The sequence below is a fragment of the Tupaia chinensis genome, unplaced genomic scaffold (genome assembly GCF_000334495.1).
Source record: "Tupaia chinensis unplaced genomic scaffold, TupChi_1.0 Scaffold000263_1, whole genome shotgun sequence".
NCBI lineage: Eukaryota > Metazoa > Chordata > Mammalia > Scandentia > Tupaiidae > Tupaia > Tupaia belangeri.
The window spans coordinates 475,431-499,182 of record NW_006159743.1 but is presented as its reverse complement, the minus strand read 5'-3'; the positions used below and the strand labels follow the sequence as shown (position 1 = coordinate 499,182).

At 37.6% G+C, this 23,752-nt stretch overlaps 1 protein-coding gene across 1 annotated transcript in view; it reads right to left on the bottom strand.

The window, feature by feature from the left end:
* Positions 1–280: 280 nt before the first annotated feature.
* The window catches only part of COL24A1 (collagen type XXIV alpha 1 chain), a 322,594-nt gene continuing 299,122 nt past the window's right edge, over positions 281–23,752 (bottom strand). The window contains exons 53-59 of the mRNA XM_006149476.1: positions 22,301–22,336; positions 22,169–22,195; positions 11,976–12,041; positions 10,464–10,632; positions 7,176–7,285; positions 3,071–3,286; positions 281–521 (exon numbers count right to left, since the gene is read on the bottom strand). Of these exons, the coding sequence (XP_006149538.1) occupies positions 375–521; positions 3,071–3,286; positions 7,176–7,285; positions 10,464–10,632; positions 11,976–12,041; positions 22,169–22,195; positions 22,301–22,336 (771 nt within the window). The 3' untranslated portion in view covers positions 281–374. The remainder of the gene's footprint in view (positions 522–3,070; positions 3,287–7,175; positions 7,286–10,463; positions 10,633–11,975; positions 12,042–22,168; positions 22,196–22,300; positions 22,337–23,752) is intronic.

Genomic DNA, 23,752 nt, shown 5'->3' with positions numbered 1-23,752 from the left:
TGGGAGCATTAGCCAGTATTGCTCCACAGTGCTCTGCATCTCCAGCTGTCTAATGGGCACTTCACCCTCAGATAGTCAAAAATATAGGATACCCTGAAGAATTCCTTGTTTATAAATTTTAAGCTCTGGGAATTCTCTGAGAAAGCTCAGATCAATATAAATTTAAAAATAATTAAATACTTTATCAATCATAGTCCTTTAAAAAAATGCCTTTTCTCCTTCTTAGGAGGAAATATTCTCTTCCTGAGATTTTTAAAGATTTAACCAATGCTTTTTGCAATGCATTTCATAATGACAGAATCTTTCTGTCTATATTTTTCCCTCTGCAGCAATTACCTGGCCAACAGCATGAATTCTGAACTAATTCAGAGACTTCAAAGAAAGCATACAGAACTGCTTTCGATGTAAAACTTCTGCTCAGTTTTGAGCTGAGGAAGTTTTTGTACTTCGATCACTGGAAGTTGATTAGGGTCCTGGGTGTGAAATAGGAATTTTGCCTTATGCCAGCTGCCATCTTGAATCTGTAAAATAGGAACAAAATGCTTTCATGTACTTTTCATCAATAGTCATTCTCACAAAGTCCAAAATAGACTATTTGAGTCCCAGACCTGGTGGCTTGAAATTCAGGCTTGGCACGTGTGTGTGCATGCCCAGGATCTCAGGAGGAGAATGGAGAAGGGACTGTAGGTATGGCCATCTCCCCTGTGGGGTGATTTTTTTTTTTAGGCTTCTGGTAAGATAGGTCAACAAGTGTGAATTTATTATAAAGTATGCATACACAAATAAATCCATTATGATGCCACTGCTTTTAAAGTATATAAAAATAAAAATACCATATTTCCCTGAATTTTTGCTGGATGAGGTAATTAAATGTCCAAATTTTTCCTATACTTTCTTATAAAAATATACTCTTTTTATGGTCTCAGAAATTCATATCATCAATTTACACTGATGAACATTATATATAATGCAAAGACTAAAAATCAGCAAAAGTTATAAGGGAATAAAAGAAAAGAGATCACCGGTGTTTAAAAAATGAGATTTGTAAGAGAGTGGGAATAGCTGAGGAAACCTTCTGTAGTGGTTACGGTCTTCTAAAAATTAAGTAATTACAGGTTCCCACTTGTCATTGTCACATAAAACTTGGGTTAAAGATTTCTTCACAAAACTGTAGAACTATTAAGCTTTTCCTTTTTCTTCCTTCTCTCTCACTAGGCTCCCCTGGAGGGTGATTTCTTCTTTAACCCTCACTGTCTCTGTCTCTCTCTGGTAAACACGTGCAACCTAAGGCAAAAAAAAAAAAAAAAAAGCCACCAAAAAACCTCAACGAAAAATAGATACACACACACACACACACACACACAATGTAGACTTGTTTTGAGGTTTAGAGATGATGAATACAAAGTGCTTAGAACAATGCCCACTAAATGGTAACAATTCCTATTAATAAATGGAAACATGTTTATTCCTTTTTCTGTAATTGCATTGTATGTTCTGCTTTCTCACTCCCAAAGGCTAATGTCAGGCTTCAGTTTCTATTTTCTGAATTACTGGACTAAATACGAATTAAAAGACTGTACCATTCCTGATCTGAGAAATACCCAACTTGTCTGTGTTCCCTTATTTGGGACTGACTCTTCAGGAAGTGCTTTCTTTTTGAGAGATTTTTGCTATAGGGCACACGCACTCGCCAGAAAGACAGAGACAGAGAGACAGAAAGTGAGAAATCACCACCCGGGGGAATGGCCACATCACAATCCTTTCTCCTCCATTCTCCTCTTGGGATCTTGGGCACACATGCACATGCACCCAGTGTGAGTTTAAGCCACTGGGGTCCAGGACTCAAACCACAGTCGACTACATGGGAGTCCAGCAACATAGCCATTACTCTAACTGCTGGTCCCTTTTTTTTTATCAAAGAGAATGAGTTATCTCAACCACTGTATTTTTGGCAGTAGATAACCAGAATAGCCTCAGTTAGAAATGGGTAAATTGTAATTATGTTCAATTATCTTTTGGGTTTCTTTTCCTCATTCTTTGGCCCTCTATTTATATAATTTCCCTTTTCTTCTCCTTCTCACAGCTTGTTTCTCATACTATTGTATGCTCTTCTAATTCTATTTTAATTCTATTAAAGAAAAAACATACCATAAAACCTATCATAAAATGTTTGGACCAGCAGGTGGCATAGAAGTTAAGGTGCAGATCTCATATGATCAGTTGCACAATTTGATTCCTGGACCTGGTGGGTTGAAAACCACACCAGTGTGAGTGTGTGTATGCCCAAAATCCCAAGAGGAAACTGGAGGAGAAGGGATTATGGTGTGGCCATCTCCCCTGGGAGGTGATTTCTCACTTTTCCTCTGTGTCTCTCTCTTTCTCACTGTCTCTTTCTGGCGAGAATATGCAGCCTATAGAAGAAACTAAAACAACAACAACAAACTTTTAAGATTCAACAAAATGAAATAGAGAAATACAATTAAAGAATTTTTTTTGAGAGGTTTTTGCCATTGGGCACATACGTTTGCCAGAGAGACAGAGAGAGACAGAGAGACAGAAAGTGAGAAATCACCCCCCAGGGAGGGTGGCCACGCCACAATTCCTTCTCCTCTATTCTCTTGGGATCTTAGCGTGCCTGGTGTGAATTTAAGTCACCAGGTCCGGGACTCGAACCGTGGTTGACTACATGGGAGCTCAGAGACATAGCCACTATGCCAACTGCTGGTTCCAGTAGGAACTTCTGTTAATATTATTAAATATGATTACAAATCATAAAAAAGGGATTACAGTATGACCATACCCATTTGAAGGGTGCTTTCTCCTACTCTCTGTCTCACTCTGGCAAGCTTACACACCCTTTGGCAATTAAAAAAACAACTGACAAGATACAATACAAGCAAATGACTGATTCTGAAAAAAATGTATGGTTATGAATCAGGCACACTAAACCAACTAGCTTTCTATGTCTGCAGTTTGTAATTAAAGTCTTTATTCTCATTATTTTAGTTTTATTATTTTATCAATTATAAGTTAGTGACACGGAACAATTCTACAAGTGCTATTCTCTTACCTCGCAATTGTCTGAAAGCACTTCAGGTTCAAGTAGAGTGTTTGCTTCAAAAATGTGGCCATTCCATCCCTTGAAACCAACAGGCAACTCTGAGCCTCTTGTTTGAGCAGTTGTCCATTTTGGTGCGTTTAGACAGTGAATAGTGATGATATGAGAGGCTTCTGAACTCAGCAAATGAAGGAAGTTCATCTGGACTTTCCCAACTCCAAACTCCAACTAATGTCATAGAAATATATACACGTTATAAGCCATGGAAATGAAGAAACTTACAGTATGGTGAAATTTGAGCAAAGTCCCTGAAAAGTAGCCTTGAGAAAGCTGCTTTTATTGGAGTTTAAATGCTAGTCAGTGGTACTCTGTTATATTTTTTTAAACCACTGCTTCTCCAGAGAAAAATCCCTGATTTATAGCTTTTTTTTTTTTTTTAATTTAGTTCCATGGCAGACATGGAAGGCTCTGAATCCACGTCCATTATCTCTCACCATGGCTGATTTCAGGCTACCAAGATGTTACTGGACATGGAGTTGGGAGGAGGTGTTAATGATGGGCCTTCCAGGGCAAGCCTGAGTGTGCGGTGTTTAAGCCCTGTCTAGAGGGAGTAAGATCCCACATGGTCAACAATGGTTCAAGCCCTGGCCCTGGTGGCTTGAAAAACATGCTGAGTTTGTGTACATGCTGGGTTTGCATGCACACATGCTCGGAATTGACAAGATGGAGAGGTGGAGGCAAAAGGATTGTGGCATGACCAGATCCTGTAGGAAAGGGCTTTTGCTGTCTCTTGGTCTCTCTCTCTCTATGGCACATAAAAGAGCTCTTTGGCATTAAAAAAAAAAAAAAAAGGGGACCAGCAGTTAGTGTAATGGCTATGTCGCTGAATTCCCATGTAGTTGAACGCAGTTCGGATTCCGGACCCAGTGGCATAAACTCACGCTGGGTACGTGTGCATTTATGCCCAGAATCCCGAGAGGAGAATGGAGGAGAAAATATTGAGGTGTGGCCAACCCTGGGGGGTGATTTCTCGCTTTCTGTCTCTCTGTCTCTCTCTGTCTGTCTGGTGAGTGCACGTGTCCCATAGCAAAAATGTCTCCAAAAATAAAAAGGCTCTCCTGAGCCTGTCTGGACTGGCTCCAGCACACCATTAAGGTACTATAAGTAATTTTTTTAAAAAAAAGATGCAGAAATCACTTATTTGGGGCTAATGCTTTGATTTTTTAAAAAATAAAAATCTAAATTCTGTTTATGTTTTCATTTGTTTGAGTTTCCAAAGATAAATTACAAGTTGAAAAAATAAGTTGCTTGAATAATAACATCAAAGCTATTAAGGATAAGGAAGAGTCTTGCTCTTTATGTTGCAGTCCTAATGTAGTTCTGGTCACACAGTGAGCCATTAATAATGTTTATTGAATGACTAAATGACCATATGAACAAATATGAACTGATAAAGTGAATAAAATAGAGCAAAATTGGAGTTAGGAAATCTGATTGCACATGTTCTAGCTGTGGACAGGGGAGTATATTTTTAATAGTTCTAAACATTATTATTATATCAGCATTATTCCAACAGGTATATGATCATAATATAACTTAATAGAAATGGTTCATAAAGATTTAGTTAGTTAAGTTAGTTAGTTACTTTTTGCTATAGGGCATGTGTGCTCTCCAGAGTTAGAAAGTGAGAAATCACTCCCCCAGGAGGGATGGCCAAGCTACAGTTCCTTCTCCTTCATTATCCTCTCAGGATTCTGGGCATGCATGCATGCACATGTGCCCAGTGTGATTTTCAAGCCATAATGTTTGGGACTTGAATTACAAAGTTGACTAAGTGGGACCCAGCGCCTTAACCTCCATGCCACTTCCTGGCCCTTACTGATGAATTTCTATTAATCTCCAAACATAAAGTTAGAAAAACATCAGTATGGGCTAACAGAGAAGGAAACAAATAAAAACAAGAACAATAACAAAAAAGAAAATCCAGGGACCAGCAGGTGGCATAGTGCTTAAGGTGCTGGATTCCCACATGCTGGACTGACCACGTTCTCAGTCCTGGACCTAGAGGCCTGAAACTCATGCTGAGTGCATGTGTGTGTGTGTGTGTGTGTGTGTGTGTGTGTGTGCCCAAAATCCTGAGAGGAGAATAGAGGAAAAGGGATTTTTGCATGCTTATTCCCCCCTCAAGTGTGATTTCTCCCTCTCCCTCTGTGTCTGTTTCTTTCTCTCTGGCAAGTGGATACACCCTATAGCAAAAAATAACTTTAAAGAAAGAAAGTCAAAAAAAAAAAAAAAAAAAAAAAAAGAAAGAAAGAAAGAAAGAAAAGACAAAAGAAAGGCGAAGAATAAATACATGGAAAGATCACAAGGAACATTAGTGTTTAAGTAATTCAGTTCCTTCATTTTACAAGTCAGAATCAGGAACTTGTAAATATTTTACTATTCTGACCCTTCTTTTCTTGTTGGGAGAGTGGGGTTCACACCCACCTGACGGAGTATGAGGCTGAGAAGTGGCAAACGTATTTCACCCAGCATAGTGCCTGGCACAGCGTGGGCCCTCTGGTGATTCGCAGTTTAATTCCCTAGGTTAATCGAGGAGTAGAGACTAGAACCTAGGCTCTGAATCCAAGTCCATTATCTCCTCAGTTTTCTTGAGGTTGAGTTTATGAATAGGAGAAATGGGAGAATTGATTCAGTCATGGAAAGAACTGGTATGCCACTCCCTCACTGGTCCTGTCTGCTCTGTGCTCTCCTTCCACTGCCCCCAGCCACACCCAATCCTCTTCTATCTATGATAATCCAAATAAAATACTTTGAACCAGTATCCAGGGGAATGAAACACTGGTTAATGAAGAGAGATGTTTTAGGAGGCAATTTGATAATAAGCAGCAAGGGACTGTACATTTGAGCTGCTGCCTTATGATGAATGAAACACGTGATAGGCACATGTATTAATATCATTTCTTTGTAAATAAAATATTCATGGTAATGTACCAAGCTACCTTAATCAGAAAAAGCAAGAAAAAGAAAAGAAATACAGTTTTGTTTCAACTATAAGTAGAACTAGCCTTTGTACACAGGTTTTAATTTTATAAATACTTGTTAAGACTACCCAGTGTTATATCAAACTAACTTGAATTTATACTAAACATATGTTTTGTAAAATTACACTTGAAAGGAGTTCTAAATAGTATTCGGTGGGTGTTTAAGAGAGGTTATTACTGGGACCAGCAGTTGGCGTAATGGCTATGTCGCAGGACTCCCAAGTAGTTGACCGTGGTTTGAGTCCTGGGCCGGTGGCTTAAACTCATGCCGGGCGCATGTGTGTGCATGTCCAAGAACCCAAGAGGAGAATGGAAGAGAAGGGATTGCAGAGTGGCCATCCCCCTGGGTGGCGATTTCTTGCTTTCTGTTTCTCTGTCTCTCTGTCTCTCTCTGTCTTTCTGGTGAGTGCATGTGCCCTATAGCAAAAATCTCTCTTAAAAACAAAACAAAACAAAACAAAACAGGTTGTTGTGTGCCCAGTTACCAAAAATACCAAGCTTTTGTGGCAAAATTCTTTTAATGATGATAATATAATTTTCAGCGAAACAAGTGAACTGATTACTGATTACAAACACTACAGCTGTTTAGGGATTTTCTAATGTATGTATATACATAAAATATATCATGTGTTGCATACTTTAAAAGCAATTAAAAAAACATAATCAGTAGAGTAAGCCAAGCTAAGCCAATTGAAAAATATACAATCAAGATGTCAAGGTTTGGGGCCAGCAGGTGCCATGATGGATAGGGCACTGGACCCCCATATGGGCAACTCTCGTTTGAATATCAGACCTGGTGACTCACTTTCTCACTATCCCTCTCTTTCTCTGTTTCTGGTGAGCGTGTGTGCCCTGTAGCAAATTTAAATAATAATAAAATAAAATTTAAAAATATTTAAAATAATTCAAGGTTTAGTGCAATTAATCATTTTTTAAAAACAAAAATTTATTTCTTACATATGATAGAGAATGTTTGCTTTCATTTTGAAAATGTATGATTATTTAAAGTGATAAGAATCATTGTTCACTAATACTGTGCACATACTAACTTCTGTTTCAAAATTTAATCATACCTTTGTCACAGAAACAGGAGATAAACATGTCTGGCCACCAGCACTGAAATTGCAGAAAACCTCAATAGCATCTGAAGGACATCCGAGATTCGGATCAATCCAGTATTTTCCTATGATACATAGTAAAATACAAAGTTATTTAAATAACATACTAACATATATTTGAACCATCCTTATAAATTATGATACTTCAAATATATATCATCAGCATCTTAGATGTTAAATAAAATTAGATTTTTTTTTTAAGGGATATTTTTGCTATAGTGTGCACGCGCTTGCCAGAGAGACAGAAAGCAAGAAATCACGTTGAGGGGGATAGTCATGCTACAATCCCTTTTCCACCATTCTCCTCTTGAGATTTTGGGCACACATGAACACCTGTCCTGCGTGAATTTTAAGCCACCAGATCTTGGACTTGAAGTGTGGTTGATTACGTGGGAGTCCAATGAGTATTTTTGCTATAGTGTGCACGCGCTTGCCAGAGAGACAGAAAGCAAGAAATCACGTTGAGGGGGATAGTCATGCTACAATCCCTTTTCCACCATTCTCCTCTTGAGATTTTGGGCACACATGAACACCTGTCCTGCGTGAATTTTAAGCCACCAGATCTTGGACTTGAAGTGTGGTTGACTACGTGGGAGTCCAATGACTCAACCACTACTCCTTCTGCTGGTCTCAATACCCAATAAGATTTTAACTACTGCTATTTATCTACACTGCCCTCGGTTAAAGTCATCAATGATCTTTACTCTACATTTGTTAGATACGATAACCTTTTTCATTCTTCACCTTACTTGACATTGACTCATCTGGTGTCTTCCTTCCATTATACTGTCTTTGCTTGATTTCCAGGATACTATATTCCTCTAGTTTTCTGCCTATCTCAGGGATAGCCTTAGTTTCCTTCACTGCTTCCCCCTTATCTCCTTGGTTTCTAAATGTTGAAGAGTCCTAGGGTACAGTTTTTATTTATTTTTATTTTAAAAATGAAGTTTTACTTTATATAGTTAAGGTGTATAGTACAATGTTTTGATATATATAGTGAAATAATTACCAGTAAATCCATTAACATAGCCATCATCTCATATAATTACCTTTTTTGTAGTTTAAATTCCTTAAATATACCCTCTTAGCACAGTTTCAGTGTATTATTCAATATTATAGCCATGGTTCTTGATAATCCTAGCACATGCCAGGTACACTACTAGGCTCAGGACTTTTACATTTGTTTCTCTTTTCTTCGTAGAAAACTCTCTCTAAATTTCCTGTTGCTTGTTCTTGTACCTCTCTCTGATCGCTCAAATGTCACATTCTTAGAGATGCTTTATCTGACTATTCTATTTAAAACTAGACCCTTCACTCCACTTTCTACCACATCACTTTTTCCTGCTGTTTTTATCTCTATACCACTTCACATCTCTAGTAATATATGTATTTTTTGACATTAATTTCTGATATTTGTGACATTTAATTTCTGCAATCCATATCACATAGCTTGTTTTCCCTACCAGAAAGGCAGACTGGTCTAGTCAGTGGCATGGTGGTTAGGCACCTGGATCACACATGGGAGACAGCGTGGTTTGGGTCCTGGACCCAGTGGCTTAAAAACCATGCTGGGCACTTGTGCATGCATGCCCAAAATACCAAAAGGAGGGAGACATGGAGGAGAAGGGATTGCGATGTGACCATCTGCCATGGGAGGTTCTTTCTCACTTATCCCCACTCTATTTCCTTTTTGGAAAAAAAAATGTGCCCTATGGCAAAATTAAATCTAACTTGAGTTAGATTTCACACTGATTTGATAAGTCTTACAATGTCTTTATTCATTTCAATTCTACAGAATTATATTTTTGCACCCTGAAAAATGGCAAAGAATTAGGGACCAGCAGGTGTTGTGGTGGTTAAGGTGATGGACACTCCCACATGGCCAACCACAGATGGAGTCCCAGACCTGGTGGCTTACTTTCTCACTTTCCTTCTCTGTGTGTGTGTCTTTCTCTGGTCAAATTAACATAAATGAATGAATAAATAAAATTAAAAAATAATTTTAAAAAATGGCAAAGAATCAAACTTAGCATTATTATAGATAGCTGTAATTATATTTTTTAGATTTTATATTGACCCAAGACAAGAAATACCTGTAGAAGTTAAGTATTTTATTAATATAAGTAAAGTGAAAATTTTCATTGCACTTCTAGATTGAAATAAGGTATTTTGGGATCAGCAGTTAACATAATGGCTATGTCACTGGACTCCCATGTAGTCGACCGTGGTTTGCATCCCAGACCCAGTGGCTTAAACTCACCGCAGACGCATGTGTGTGCATGCCCAAGATCCCGAGAGGAGAATGGAGAAGGGATGGCGGCATGGCCATCCCCCCGGGGTGTGATTTCTTACTTTCTATCTCTTTGTCTCTTTGTCTTTGTGGTGAGTGCACATGCCCTATATCAAAAAACTCTCCAAAAAAAGGAAAAAAAAAGGTATTTTTGGACAAGAATATATACGTGTGTACGTGTGTGTTGTATGTATATACATAAATATATATATAAACATAAAACATATACATACAATTAAAATAAGGATTACTATTAACTCACATGAAAAATATGGCATAGTTTATTTTTAAATCAGTATACGTGTCATGGTGTTAGGGTTAGAATTTTTAGCAAAAAATGATACAATTGATTGTACAGCTGATCACAGACCAAATAAAAAATTGTAAAAATGGCAATGTATAGCAGATACAATTTTTCCTATTTAGCTGATTACTGCTCCTTTTCATGTTAAACCTTTCCTTCATGGTTGTACTCTAAATTCATTTTTGCACTCTAGTTAATCAAGTATCTGTGAAGGATGAGAAAACTTTGAAGTATGGCAAATCAATTCATCTTTATGATCACTGATTTTAGAATGGGGCAGTTACTTCATTTTGTGTAAAAATTGTGTTTTTAGGGAGTGTGGTGAAGGGAGGTCTATGAAATCTTTATGTTGTCAACTTTGATGGTCCTGAATGACTAAGTTCTGATAAGAGCTCCTATCTGTCAACCCAAATGTCTTCCTACCCATTCTAATTTTCCACATGAATGTGTTGTATTTCAAGTACACTGTGGAAGCAAATGATAGAGTGGGGGGTGGGGTGAAATCTAAAGCATGTTTATTTTTGATGACATTAACACAACTTCTGCTAAGAACTGACTAAAATTTGGAATGAACACGTTGCACATCTCAAACACACAGAAATGAGGAAACGAAATTTGACATCAGAGTTTGAGGAAACCAAGACCTTACCATCTGATACTTTGTGTTCACAGTCAAGCAAATCCTTGCAGATTCGTGCCGGGTTATCTCGGGTGCCAACAGGATTCTTGATGCTGTGCAGTAAATTGCTAAGGTAGTTCAGGGTTTTGAAAATCTCTGCACTGTGCTCGATTAAAGTCACTTCAGTATTCTGGTAGCTCTGCCAAGTCATCATAAGAATCATATAAGCAAGTGGGACCAGCAGTTAGTGTAATGGCTATGTCACTGGACTCCCATGTAGTTGACCATGGTTTGAGTCCTGGAGCCAGTGGCTTAAACTCACACCGGGTGCATGTGCGTGCGTGCCCAAGATCCCGAGAGGAGAATGGAGGAGAAGGGATTGTGGCATGGCCATTCCCCCAGGGGGTGATTTCTCACTTTTTGTCTCTCTGTCTCTCTCTGTCTTTCTGGTGCCCTATAGCAAAAAACCTCTCAAAAAAGAAAAAAAAAATTCATATAAGCAAAAACTTCTTCCTGGGGGCTGGCAGGTACCATAGTGGTTAGAGGCGCTGGACTCCCACATGGCCAACTGTGGTTCAAGGCCTGGACCTGGCAGCTTTCTCACTTTCTCTCTCTTGATTTCTCCCTCTGGTTAAATTAAAAGGTAATAATAACAAATAAAATTAAATAAATAAATCTTTTTTAAAATAGTTAAAAACTCTCCCTGACCAACACAGATGAAGGTGTTAATAAAATATGCTTCTAATACATTTAGTGTGTTGAAGCAGGATGTAAAAAACAGTTTACATTTATGAAAAGGCATATCTGTAGCTTTATTAACTTTGACACTAAAACAGACATTAAAACTCAAAATCTGGGACCAGCAGATGGCCGTAGTGGTTATGTTGCTGGTAGTTGACCTTTGTCCGAGTACTGGAATGGCTGCTTAAAACTTATGCTGGGCACATGTATGTGCATGCCCAAGGTCCTGAGAATAGAGAAGGGATTATAGGGTGGCTATCCATCCTGGGAGGTGATGTCTCGCTTTCTGTCTCTCTGTCCTTTTCTGCCTCTCTGGCAAGCACACCCACCCTCTAACAAAAATCTCTTTCTACAAAAAAACAAACAAAAAAACTCAAAAATTTAGTTCCAAGCTATTATAAGACTTAAAGAATTATTATGCCTACTGTATAATGTTTCAAAACTTATGCATCAAATAATTAGAGTTTAAATAAGGTAAATGAGTACTGATGATAAAGCCCATTTTAAGAAACCTTGGATAACTTCCTTTAAGTATTTTCTTTAAGAATACCAAATTCCTTATAAATAGATCCTTTAATAATATTACACTTTTGTTTTAAATGTTTTTCTTACAAAATGTCCTATGTATATATTTCTGTTTAATTATAGAAAAACCACTTACTTTGATTACTTGAAAATAATCTCACATTATCAATTTGTCTTAAATACAATCTTTGAGATAAGGCCACATTTTGGCCTCAAAAAAATTTCCGTTTAATTTGTACACTGGGAGTCCAACATAAATAAAGACAGATACACTACCTCCATCTGTAAGGCAGCATTTGATTCCATCAAGGCTTGAATAGCAGCATTGATATCCATTTGTTTCTGTGTAAAACAAAACCGTTTGGAATCAGCAATGAGATCAACGCTGAGGGTTCTAAAGTAAAGGCTGTAAATTCTGAAGGCACTGGTTAAAGTGTACCAGACTGAAGGTGGTTCACAACTCTTATGATTAGACAAATCTTGCAGATATTGCCTGGCTAGCTGAAAGGACAATATACTGCCTTCATCCAAATCTCAAAGGTCTCCTAATTAAAATAGGACCAGAGTTAAAGCCCTCAAATGAAAAACTATTTGTCTCTCCTGCATGAAGACACACACCCACAGTCACCCCAATGGAAGAAGAATGAAATATGATCCCTTCAGTTAATAAATTGTGAAGTGAAGAATAAATAACTGTAGTAATTTTTAACAGTTACATTCTTGGAAAGAAAACAGAATAAAATACTACTGTCCTGAGGTAGTCACCACATTAGTTTAATCTGATACTTTTGTGGTCTTAAAAACAATTTCTGAAGTTGGAAAATGTACCATTAGTCCCAAAAGAAATAATACAGCATGAATCCAATCTCCTCCTGCATTTAATAAAAGATATTTTTAGAGAAGGACTCAACACAACCATTAATAAAGGTATTTTTTATAACTCTAAAAAGAAAGTTTAGGAACTAAGTATGAGTCAGAAGGTTCTGGTAAATGGTATCTGTGTAAGTGAACCAAGCAACTAATTTCCTACAATTATTATACTGCTAAGATATCTTTTTACTTGGAGGTCCAAGCAATAGAAACTATTTTCAACAGATCTCTCGTAACTCATGGTTGGTAATTTGAAAAACTATTTCAAATGATGGAACAATCAATAAAATGCTCTCTTCCTTGACTCAACATGTGGTTTTCATATTGGGACAAAAATGAACTCATTCTGCATGTATATACTGCCAAACCCTGTGATGCACACTGAGGATAACATGGTAAGCAAAAAAAGAAACTTGTCCTTGTGGAGCTTAAGTTAAGAGGGAAGACTGGTATTAATCAAATCATCTAAAACTTACACAATCGCAAATTTTGATATGAAAGAAAAGTACATGAACCTATGAGAGAGATTAGGGAGTCAATCAAATCTGAAAGACGTAAAGGTCTGAAGGAATAGGTCTGGGAAGGCTTCCCTGAGGTAGTGACATTTGTTATGAAATCTGGAGAATAAATAAGAATTGTTAGGGAATAGGTAGGCAAGCTTTTCAGGTAGAATTAAAAACCTTGTGCAAAGGCCATGAGACAGAAGGATCACAGCCTATGCAAGAAGCAGAAAGGGTCTGCCTAAAATGTTTCCTGCAGATTGACTAATTCTGACCACCTTGCCTGCATGCATGAGTAGACTTTGGATACAGGCCACACAAAAATATTAGCACTAAGCGTGGGAAAGTGAAGTAAATGGAAAACAACAGCCATTTTTAAATTTTTCACTTGGTCTCCTGTTGGTGATTAAGAGTTTTACTCAGAAGACCTAGCATAGCAATTATTCAACACTTTGGAATCAGAACTTTTTTGCATATTAAAATATTATTAAGGGCTTCAAATAACTTTTGTTTATGTGAGTTATAAATTTTGATATTTACCATAGCAAAATTTAAAAGATAAATATAAAAACTGGGACCAGCAGTTAGCGTAATGGCTATGTCGCTGGACTCCCACGTAGTCGACAGTGGTTCAAGTCCCGGACCCGGCGGCTTAAACTCATGCCAGACGCGTGTGCGTGTGTGCCCAAGATCCTGAGAGGCGAATGGAGGAGAAGGGACTGAGGCATGGTCATCCCCCCTGGGGGGTGATTTCTCGCTTTCTGTCTCTCTGTCTCTCTCAGTCTGTCTGGTGAGCACACACACCCTATAGCAAAAACCTCTCCAAAAAAGAGAAAAAAAGAAAAAAAAAACAACAAAAAAACTATGTGTTAATTATTTAAAAATCAAACCGAACTCATTTTATGTTAATATATATAAGATATTTTCATGGAAAATAATTGTATGTTCCAAAACAAATAAAAATTACTGAAATGGATAGTACTGTTTACAGTTTTGTACATCTCTTTAATGTCTGGATAATAAGATGACAGCTAAACTTTTAAAAAATTATTATTTATTTAATTTTATTTATTCATTCATTTATTTTAATTTGGCCAGAGAGAAACACACACACACACACACACACACACACACAGAGAGAGAGAGAGAGAGAGAGAGAGAGAGAGAGGTTTTTTTAAAGGGAGAAAGGAAGCCGCTAGGTCTGGGACTCGAACCGTGGTTGGCCATGTGGGAGTGTCAAGCACCTTACCCGCCATGCCACCTGCTGGTCCCCGACAGCTAAGTTTTTATATCTGCTCCTGTACTCAATCAGTTGTGATACATAATTTTGGCGAAATATATGAAGAAAATCTGGTCTCAAAGAGGCATGCAGTCAGAAAAAGAGGGGTAGTTTATAGTCTTTTCAGATAATTAAGGATATTCTTCTCTGACACTATACCCAAACTTGACAAGTGGTCATTTCTTAAAGGTTTGTTGTGAACCTTTATATTAAAATCTATCACTCTATCTTAAACTGTCATATGATCTTTTACTTATACATGATTTTGTTAGCATCATGTATTGATCTTTCAGTAAATACTGGTTCATGGAATTATACATATCTTCCAAATACTGACACATTTCATTATTTAATATTAAATATTTTGTTTGTTAGCATCATTGCCGATCTAATCAGAAAAATATAGAAACTGGAAGTCGTCAAATTTATAATGACACATACAAGTTTTCCCGAATTCTTACTTTTGCTTGGAAGCTTGAAATCTATCATCAGTATAAAATTCTGTCAGTTATTTTTCTTGAAATGACAGGCTCACTTCTACTCAATATTAAGAAAATATCAGCCAAATACTCAAGGAAAGATGGTGGTACAGGGCCAGCAGGTGGCATGGTGGTTAAAGTGCTGAATCCCACATCGCTACGCTGCAGCTCGAGTTCCGGACCCAGCAATGTGAAAAAACATGCTGGGTGCACGTACATGTGTGCACAAAATCCCAAGAAGAGAGTGGAAGAGAAGGCACGGAGGCTTGGCTATCCCCATTGTGGGTAGTGAGTAATATCTCACTTTCCCACTTTCTCTGTCTCTTGAGCAACTGCATTCACCCTGTGGCAAAAATCTAAAAACATTACAAAATGGTGGCCTATTATAAACGTTTTCAGATTAATTTGCAACTCAAACAGTTGCATAGTGTTTTAGTTGACGCAATCACTGTACTTATGTACAGTATAAGTGCTTTATATGTTCTTCTATTTAATCGCAAGGAATATTAAATTATAATAGAATGTTACATTATAATATTAAATATTAATAGTAGAGATGAGTGAGACAGTTGACAAAAATAGTAGAGTAATGGCCTCCTAGAATTCTCTTTTCTATAAAAGCAAGGAAAAAACTGACAAAAACTATCACTAAGTTTTTCAGAATTATAAAAATGAACAAAATGGAAGACCAGCAGATGGCATAATGGCTACCTTCCTGGCCTCCTATGTAGTTGACCGTGGTTTGAGTCCTGGATCTGGTGGCTTAACCTCACGCTGGGCGTGTGTGCATGTGTGCGTGCCCAAGATCCCCAGAGGAGATGGCCATCCCCACTTGGGCGTGATTTCTCGCTTTCTGTCTCTGTCTTTCTGGTGAGCGCATGCACCCTACAGAAAAAAATCTCTCCAAAAACAAAAACAAAAATGCTTGAAGCAGTTTGGGGAGTATTTAAGAAACAGAGCTGAATCTCCTTAAGAGCAGTGATCTTTGTACAGGTTTGAGTAACCTTATTCCCATGCCTATATTTCCATCTCTCCAGCAGTCTTGAAAACTTACAGTCTGTGGGAGATCACTGTTTTGGACTAGCCTACTATACTAGGACCCAGAAGACCAGATAAACTAGAATGAAGGGAACCAGCAGTTAGCGTAATGGCTATGTCGCTGGACTCCCACGTAGTCGACCGCGGTTCGTGTCCCGGACCCGGTGGCTTAACACTCACGCCGGGCACATGTGCGTAAGTGCCCAAGATCCCGAGAGGAGAATGGAGGAGAAGGGATTGCAGCGTGACCATCCCCCCTGGGGGGTGATTTCTCGCTTTCTGTCTCTATGTCTCTCTCTGTCTGTCTGGCAAGCGCACGCGCCCTACAGTGAAAATCTCTCAAAACAAACAAACAAACAAAAAGAAACTAGAATGAAGTCATTTACGCTAGGTGGCATGTATAATCAAACTGAATTTTGAAAAAGACCAGTTTTCCAAAAAATAGGAGATTCAAATCAACCTGAGTCAGTACAGTAAGAAAGCCCCCTCTTAAGCCAATAAAGGAAGTCACTTTGAAATGACTGGTCTGCTTTTTGTTCTCTGTATCTGCTTTCTTGGGCCCTTTTCTGTCTATAAAGCTAAGCTTCTCTGTTTAACTTATTGGGACACTCATTCTATTCTATAGAATGAGGTCGTATCCAATTCTAGAATTTCAAATAAAGGATGTTTAAACTAAATTTGTTATAATTTTATCTTATGAAGAAAATAACAGCTTGCAATCACAGTGAAAACCATTATCCTGATAGCCATAGGGAGGAACAGAATAAGCTTGGAGGTTCTTCAAAGACTCTCTTCCAGGAAATTGTGTGGTAGTTCCCTGGAAGACAACACTTGCAAGTCTGTCTTTATTTCACCTGACTCAGAGGTTATCCAGTGTAAAAAGCCTTTACCCCAGGAGCATTTTTTAGAAACATGTAATGGAAACTGCCTGAAGCAGTAGAAAGTTGGAACAAACAGTAGGCTAACCAATAAGTTTACAAGGAAAAGGGTGATGAGATGCCCCAAAAGACTGAAAAGCTTAGGCTACGTGAATGCTCAGGAAAGGGCTGAGAGACCCGAAGCTCTCTCTGGTGGCTGACCTGAAGGCACTGTGAAAGCAGAAGGTGAAGGCTAAGCCATAATTGTCAATTTCCTGGCTGAGCATCAAAGGAGCAACCCAACATGCTTACAGACCCCCATGGGAAAAACTAGGAGACTACTGTTTCTAGCCTGTAACAAAAATCTCTTGAGAAATCTCTTAAGGAAATAAACTGATCACTAAGCTAACTGAGCAGAAACTTTAGTGCTCACATATGTCAAAAAATGCAGACTTTATAAAATTCAGAAAAGTCACTAAACAAACCAACGACAACAAATAGCTATAACAACAAATTCAGATGGAGGAAATAATCTGATTTTCAGAGATGCCACTCTGTACTACTTAAAACATCCAGTTTTAGGAGGCTGGCCCTATAGCATGGTAGTTAAGTGCTGTGCACAGAAAGTTGGGTCCCACGAGGCTGACCATGGCTCAAACTCCAACCCTACAGCTTGCGGGATACAACAGGTATGTGTATGTGCATGCCCAGAATCCCAATGGGATGGAGAAATGAAAAAAAAAAAAGAACTGCAGCATGACCATGCCCCACTGGAGGGTGCTTTCTCTTTCTCTTCCTGAGGAGTACACACACCCTCTGGCAATAAAAAATAAAATGAAAGTCTAGTTTTCAACAAAAATATTATCATATATGCAAATAAACATGAAAGTATGGTTCACATATGGCTAATAAAAATGAAACAGAAACTGTCCCTGAGGCACAGTAGATGTTAGATTTAAAGACAAAGACTTGAAGTTAGCTATTTCATATATATTCAAAGAATTAAAGGAAATCATGTCTATCAAACTGAAAAAAGTATGAGAAAGATCTCTTACCAAATGGGAATGTCAATAAAAAGACAGAAATTATAGGAAACAAACAAAAATTCTGAAGTTGAAAAGTACAATAATTAAAATAAAAATTTACTAGACATTCTCAAAGGTAGATTTCAGTAGTCAGAAGAAAGAATCTGTGAATTTGAAAACAGGTTTACTGACATTATCCAGTCTGAGGAGTAGAAAGAAAGATATAATGAAGATATAATGAAGAAAAATGAACAGAGACTTAAGAGACACCCCCCCCCTCACAGGATGCCATCAAGCATACCAACCTATGTATAATAGGAGTCTCATAAATGAGAGAGAAAAAAAAATAAAGAAGAAATAATGGCCTCGAACAACTCAAATTTGATGAAAAATATTTATCTACACATCTACAAATTTCCCTAGATATATCTTAAGCAAATTGTTGAATGTTATAAACAAAGGGAGTATCTTAAAGGAGGAAAAAGAGAAGAGACTCATCATGTCCAAGAAATCCTTGATCAGATTAAGGGCTGATTTCTCACACAAACCATAAAGGTCAGAAGGCAATGGGATATCATATTCAGAGCACTGAAGGAAAAGACTGTCAACCAAGAATTCTATAACCAGTAAAGCAGTCCTTCAAAAATGAAGGAAAATATTAAGACATTCTTAGACACATAAAAATTGAGAAAATTCATCACTGGCCAACCTTCCTTAGAAAAATACTGAAGGGAGATATTTGGGCCACTGTTAATACTATGCAGAAACTTGAATCTACATAAGAAAAATAAAGAGCCCTGGTAAAGGTAACTATATAGGTAAATATAAAAATACTGATGTCAAGTAGCCAAAACAATCTTGAAAAAGTACAAAGGTGGAGACATACTTCCAGATTTTAAAACTTACTATAACTCACAGTCTCAATAATGAGGGAAATTACACAGAAAGATTCACTATACTTTAGGGAATGTAATTGAAACAATTCTTTACTAGGCCAGCAGGTGGTGTGGAAGGGCATATCCAACCTGGCCAACTCTGGTGAGTCCTGGACCCAGCAAGTAGAAAATCATGCCAGCACACATGCATGTATGTACAAAATCCTGAGAGGAGAATGGAGGAGAAGGGATTGCAGCATGGCCTTTCCCTCCTGGAGGTGATTTCTCACTTTCTGTCTCTCTGTCTCTGTCTCTCTGGCGAGTGCATGTGCCCTATAGCAAAAACAAAAACAAAGACAAAAAAATAATTCCTTACCATTTATTTAAGTGAAACAGAGATCTAGTCTAGGTGTTTGAGTATTTTGAGAAGTATTATTTTTCGGCCTCTGAAGTCTCAAGATCATTGAATGGTGAAAATATTGTTGGGATACCATCTAATTTCAGGTATGCCCCTTTCCACAGTGGAAGTATTTACTGGTTCTAAGGAGTCAGGACTACATCAGAAGCTGTCACTTCTCAATTCAGCAACCCATGTCCCACGGTTGACCCATTAATTGGAATAAATCAGTTGAAAATTCCTTATCTTACTTAAGGAGTTTTAATGATTATTGTTTCCACTCCATATACCAAACATAAAAACATTGGGACCAACAGTTAGCGTAATGGCTATGCTGCTGAACTCCCATGTACCTAACTGCGGTTTGAGTCCTGGACCCAGTGGCTTAAATTCATGCCGGGCATGTGTACATACGTGTCCAAGATCCTGAGAGGAGAATGGAGGAGAAAGGATTGCAGCATGGCCATCCACCTTGGGGGTGATTTCTTGCTTTCTATCTCTCTGTCTCTCTCTGTCTTTTTGGCAAATGCATGCGCCCAATATCAAAAACCTCTCAAAAAAAAACCCCAAAAAACAAAAAAACATTTACCCATCCTGTTCTTCCCTTTATTACACCAATCACTTTTGGTTAACCTTGATATTATGTTGTAGATTTTATTTTTTAATTTTAATTACTATTACTATTTAATTAGTACATATGTGCTCATGAGAGAGAGACAGAGACAGACAGACAGACAAAACATTCCCAATGGGGCATGGTCAACCATAATCTCTTCCCCTTGATTTCTCCGTCTTGTCAGGACTTTTTCCGACATGGTGTGCCCAGTGTGTGTTTTTAAGCTGCTGGGGCTAGGATTCCAACCATGGTTGGCCATGTGAGATCTGGTTGTCCTAACTACTAAGCTGTGTAGCCAGCCCAGATTAGTTAGTTATTTTCTAAATACCTTACAATATACACTGGGGTGTGGTCACTACTATGTCATCACATTCAAAATCAGTCAATATATATTCCTTTTCCTGAAATGTTTACTTTTAACAATTCTACTTTAGGAACTTAAGCAAGTTACTTTAGTTCTGTAGGTCTTTAAGAGAGTGGGTTGAAGTGGATTAGAGGTTTCCAAACTTTTCTTATCTTGACCCAAAGGAAGGAATATATTTTTACACCATGACAAGAGTCACACAAAAATACATATAACTGAAAAAAATTTTACAAAACCATATTTATTCTTACTAGTAAAGATACACTCATTTTTTCAACTGCTTTTAAAAATTGAGGTAAGATTCACATAACATAAATTTGAAATGTACAATTCAGTTGGTTTTAGTAGATTCAGTGTCATGCAACCATTACCACCTTCATTCTCCCAAGGGGAATGGTCATGCCACAGTTCCTTCTCATCCATTTCTCCTTCTTTTTGGGATTTTGGGCAATTATGTACATGCACTTGTCAGGTTTTTTGAGCCACTGGGTAGAGGAGTAGAACTACACAGTTAATCATGTAGAATCTAGCTGCCCTAACCACCATTCCATGGATTGACCTAACATATATATTCATGTCCACATTTTTCTCAGAGCAAAAACCTCTCACATGTCCTACTTCATATTGGCTGTGTAGAGAACACATATATTTTCTAAAAGAGATGGGAATGTATCCCAAATTTGGTACTTGAAGGTGAAAATTTTTACTAAGCACTTCTCTAATTGGCCCACAAGTTATGATCCTATAGCAAAAATCTCTCTTTTTTTTTTTTAAAAGAACTTGTTCTTGAGAAGGCAGTTATGTGATACCAAAGTCATTATAAAGTGGGAAGACAAAGTAAATTATGCATGGCAGGGCCCCAAGGAGAAAGAAAGAATAGAGAAGTGGAGAGTGATGCGAAGATTTGAAGAAAGACCCTGCCATTAATGTTTACACAAAGAAAGTTTCAATGTCTACTTAGTCAGATGGCTAGAGAGAAGGTGATTTAAACAAAATCACAGAAAAAGGGTCTCCCTTTTCTTAGAGCATACTATGCCCTGTGGCACTTTGTGTGAAAGTTATTCCTTGATCCAGTAAAAAAACAGAGAAATGAAAAATTCAAGATCTGTTGAGGATGGACCACAGTAGATCAATACCCTGAACCATCAGAGATTCAGATGATACCGGGATAACATGTGGAAATATGTAACACTCACAAGAGGTAGGATGGCTCATTGTTCAGGATAGTGTAGACAATAGCAGATCTCTTTTAGGCAGGAAATGTGGCCGAGAATCATTGCATTTGGCCAAGAAGCTGGAGGAGTGCGGTTCGGGTGAAGTTGGGGATGTGGGAAGACCTCTCATAAGGAGGAGAAAGACAGATTGCTGAATATGAGAATGGATACAGAGCATCAGGGAAACCAAGCTTGGAACATAAAGGCCAAGAGGTAATAGCTGATGTCACAAAAGCATTGTCCTAAAGATAAGCATAGTAAGTTTTAGGCTGTGTTAAGTTAAATACCAAGCAAATACCTGAGAAATCTGAGGGCTTCTATAGCCAGTAGTAATTGAGAAGAATTCATGTAAAACTTAAGAAGTAGATAACATTAGTTGGCAAAAAAAGAACACTTAGAAAGCTAGGACCCAGAAGAAAGAAGAAATAGAGAGAGTGAGCATTTTTTGAGTTTATCATGTGTCAGTCATGGTGCCAAGTGTTTTACTTTTATTTAGTACTCAAAATCACTGAAGAAAGCTGAAGATATACCCCATTTTATAGATAAGAATCTCAAGTTAATGTTGTTGGGCTGGCTGATACAAAGTGTCCCTCTGTATCAAATGAGGGACACCTTTTAACAGTAATTTAACAGAAACAGCTTTGAAAGGTTAATATGAGGCCACCCTGTTGCCTGGTAGTTGGTGGAACCAAATCCCACATGGCTGACCATACAGTTTGAATTCCAGCGGCTTGAAAAATACACCAAATGTAAGTGTGTGTTTTCAAAATCCTGGCAGGATGGAGAAATGGAGAAGAAATTGCAGTATGACCCTGTCCCTTTCAGGGGAGCTTTCTCCCTCTTTGTCACTCTGTTTCTCTCTGGCAAGCACATAGCCCTCTGGCAAACCTTTTTAAAATTTTTTAAAAAAAGTTAATATGACATAGTAAGATAAAATAAAGCCAAGAACACTTACTCTTGGGCCTGGTGCTCCAGGTGGACCCTAGAAAATAGAAAATTTTAAAAAAGTATTTATTTAGTAGACAACCAAAATCAGGCAAGCATAGACATATCAATGGTAAACCAATATACATGTAAATAAACTCACAGGAGGCCCTGGTTGACCTTTTGGCCCTTGGGGACCCTAGAAGAAAAGCAAAATATGTATACATTATGCTTTTGGTTTGGGATAAACAAGAAAATTAAGATTCAACCTTTGTCATTGCCTTTTCATGTGAGGCAAGTCATACAATTCAAAAAAGCTTTAATATTTCAAAATGATATATTCTTGCACTCAGTTATCACACCTATATTCATGAGAAAACAATATATTTACTTTTCTGTTTTATACTATTACCAGAAACTAAATTTAACCACTTGAATATGCTATTATAAATATAACATTTAAAACTGTGAATACTGTCTAAGATGCTTCTCCTGCGGTTACCATCTATTGCCCACCTAATCATCAAAGATAGAAACTTCAGTATTCTTAGACACTTCCTTTTCCTTGATTTACTTATCTATTGGTTACCAATTCCTGTTGCATTCACCTCTAAGTTTCTCCAAAATACTGCTTCTTTGTCCTCACAGCAACTGCCTTAGTTCAATGATAATCATGTACCATAGTCTGAATGTTTGAATTGGCCCCTCCCCTACGCCAGTTCAACTCTTGTAGCCCTAATCACAGTATGACAGAATTCAGAGATGGAGCACTTGGCAGGTAACTAGTTCATGAGGATGAAACCCTCATGAATGTGATTAGTGTTCTTATACGAAGAGACACAGAGGGATGATCTCTTTCTACCCTGTGAGGAAACAATAATAAGGCAGCTTTTACAAACCAGGAAGTGGGCCCTCTTTAGATACTCAGTCTGCTGGCACCTTGATCGTAGACTTTTCAGCGTCCCGAACTTCAGAAATTAATGTTTGTTTACACCATCTAGTTTAGGTTAACTTGTTATAACAGACTGAACTGACTAAGACATAATGTCTTGCATATATTCTTAGTTTGATTTCCTGACTTTATTCTTTCCACTATGCTAACTGCACTCTATTCGAAAATAAAAATTTAACAATGTCATTACTCAATTAAAATGACCCAGTGACTTTATAAAGTATAAACTTTATTTTTTACTGCATAATGGCTTAATCATACATGTTATCATCAATAATTTTCCATTTCTAGTTTCATATATATATATATGAAAAACTATATGCAATATATATTCTATATATATGCATATATGTATATATATTTTCCCCTTATTTCTCACCCTCTGCCGTTTCCCACTCTCCTCCCACACTATGTCAGTTTTCCATTCTTCCCCCCCTCATTTTGTTGATTCACAAAATTTCTTAAATAGTCTAACTACTATTCAATAGCAAGCTCAGCTGATATATACGTATTTATAAATACATGTCTGACTTTAGGCATGAAATTCTAAGTAGAATGAATATACTATAAGGTAGCACCTGGCTGATGCTATATAGCTTACTACAGTCATTAATTATGTATTTTTTACTATATTTTTTAATTTCAAGAAAAGAAGTTTTGGCT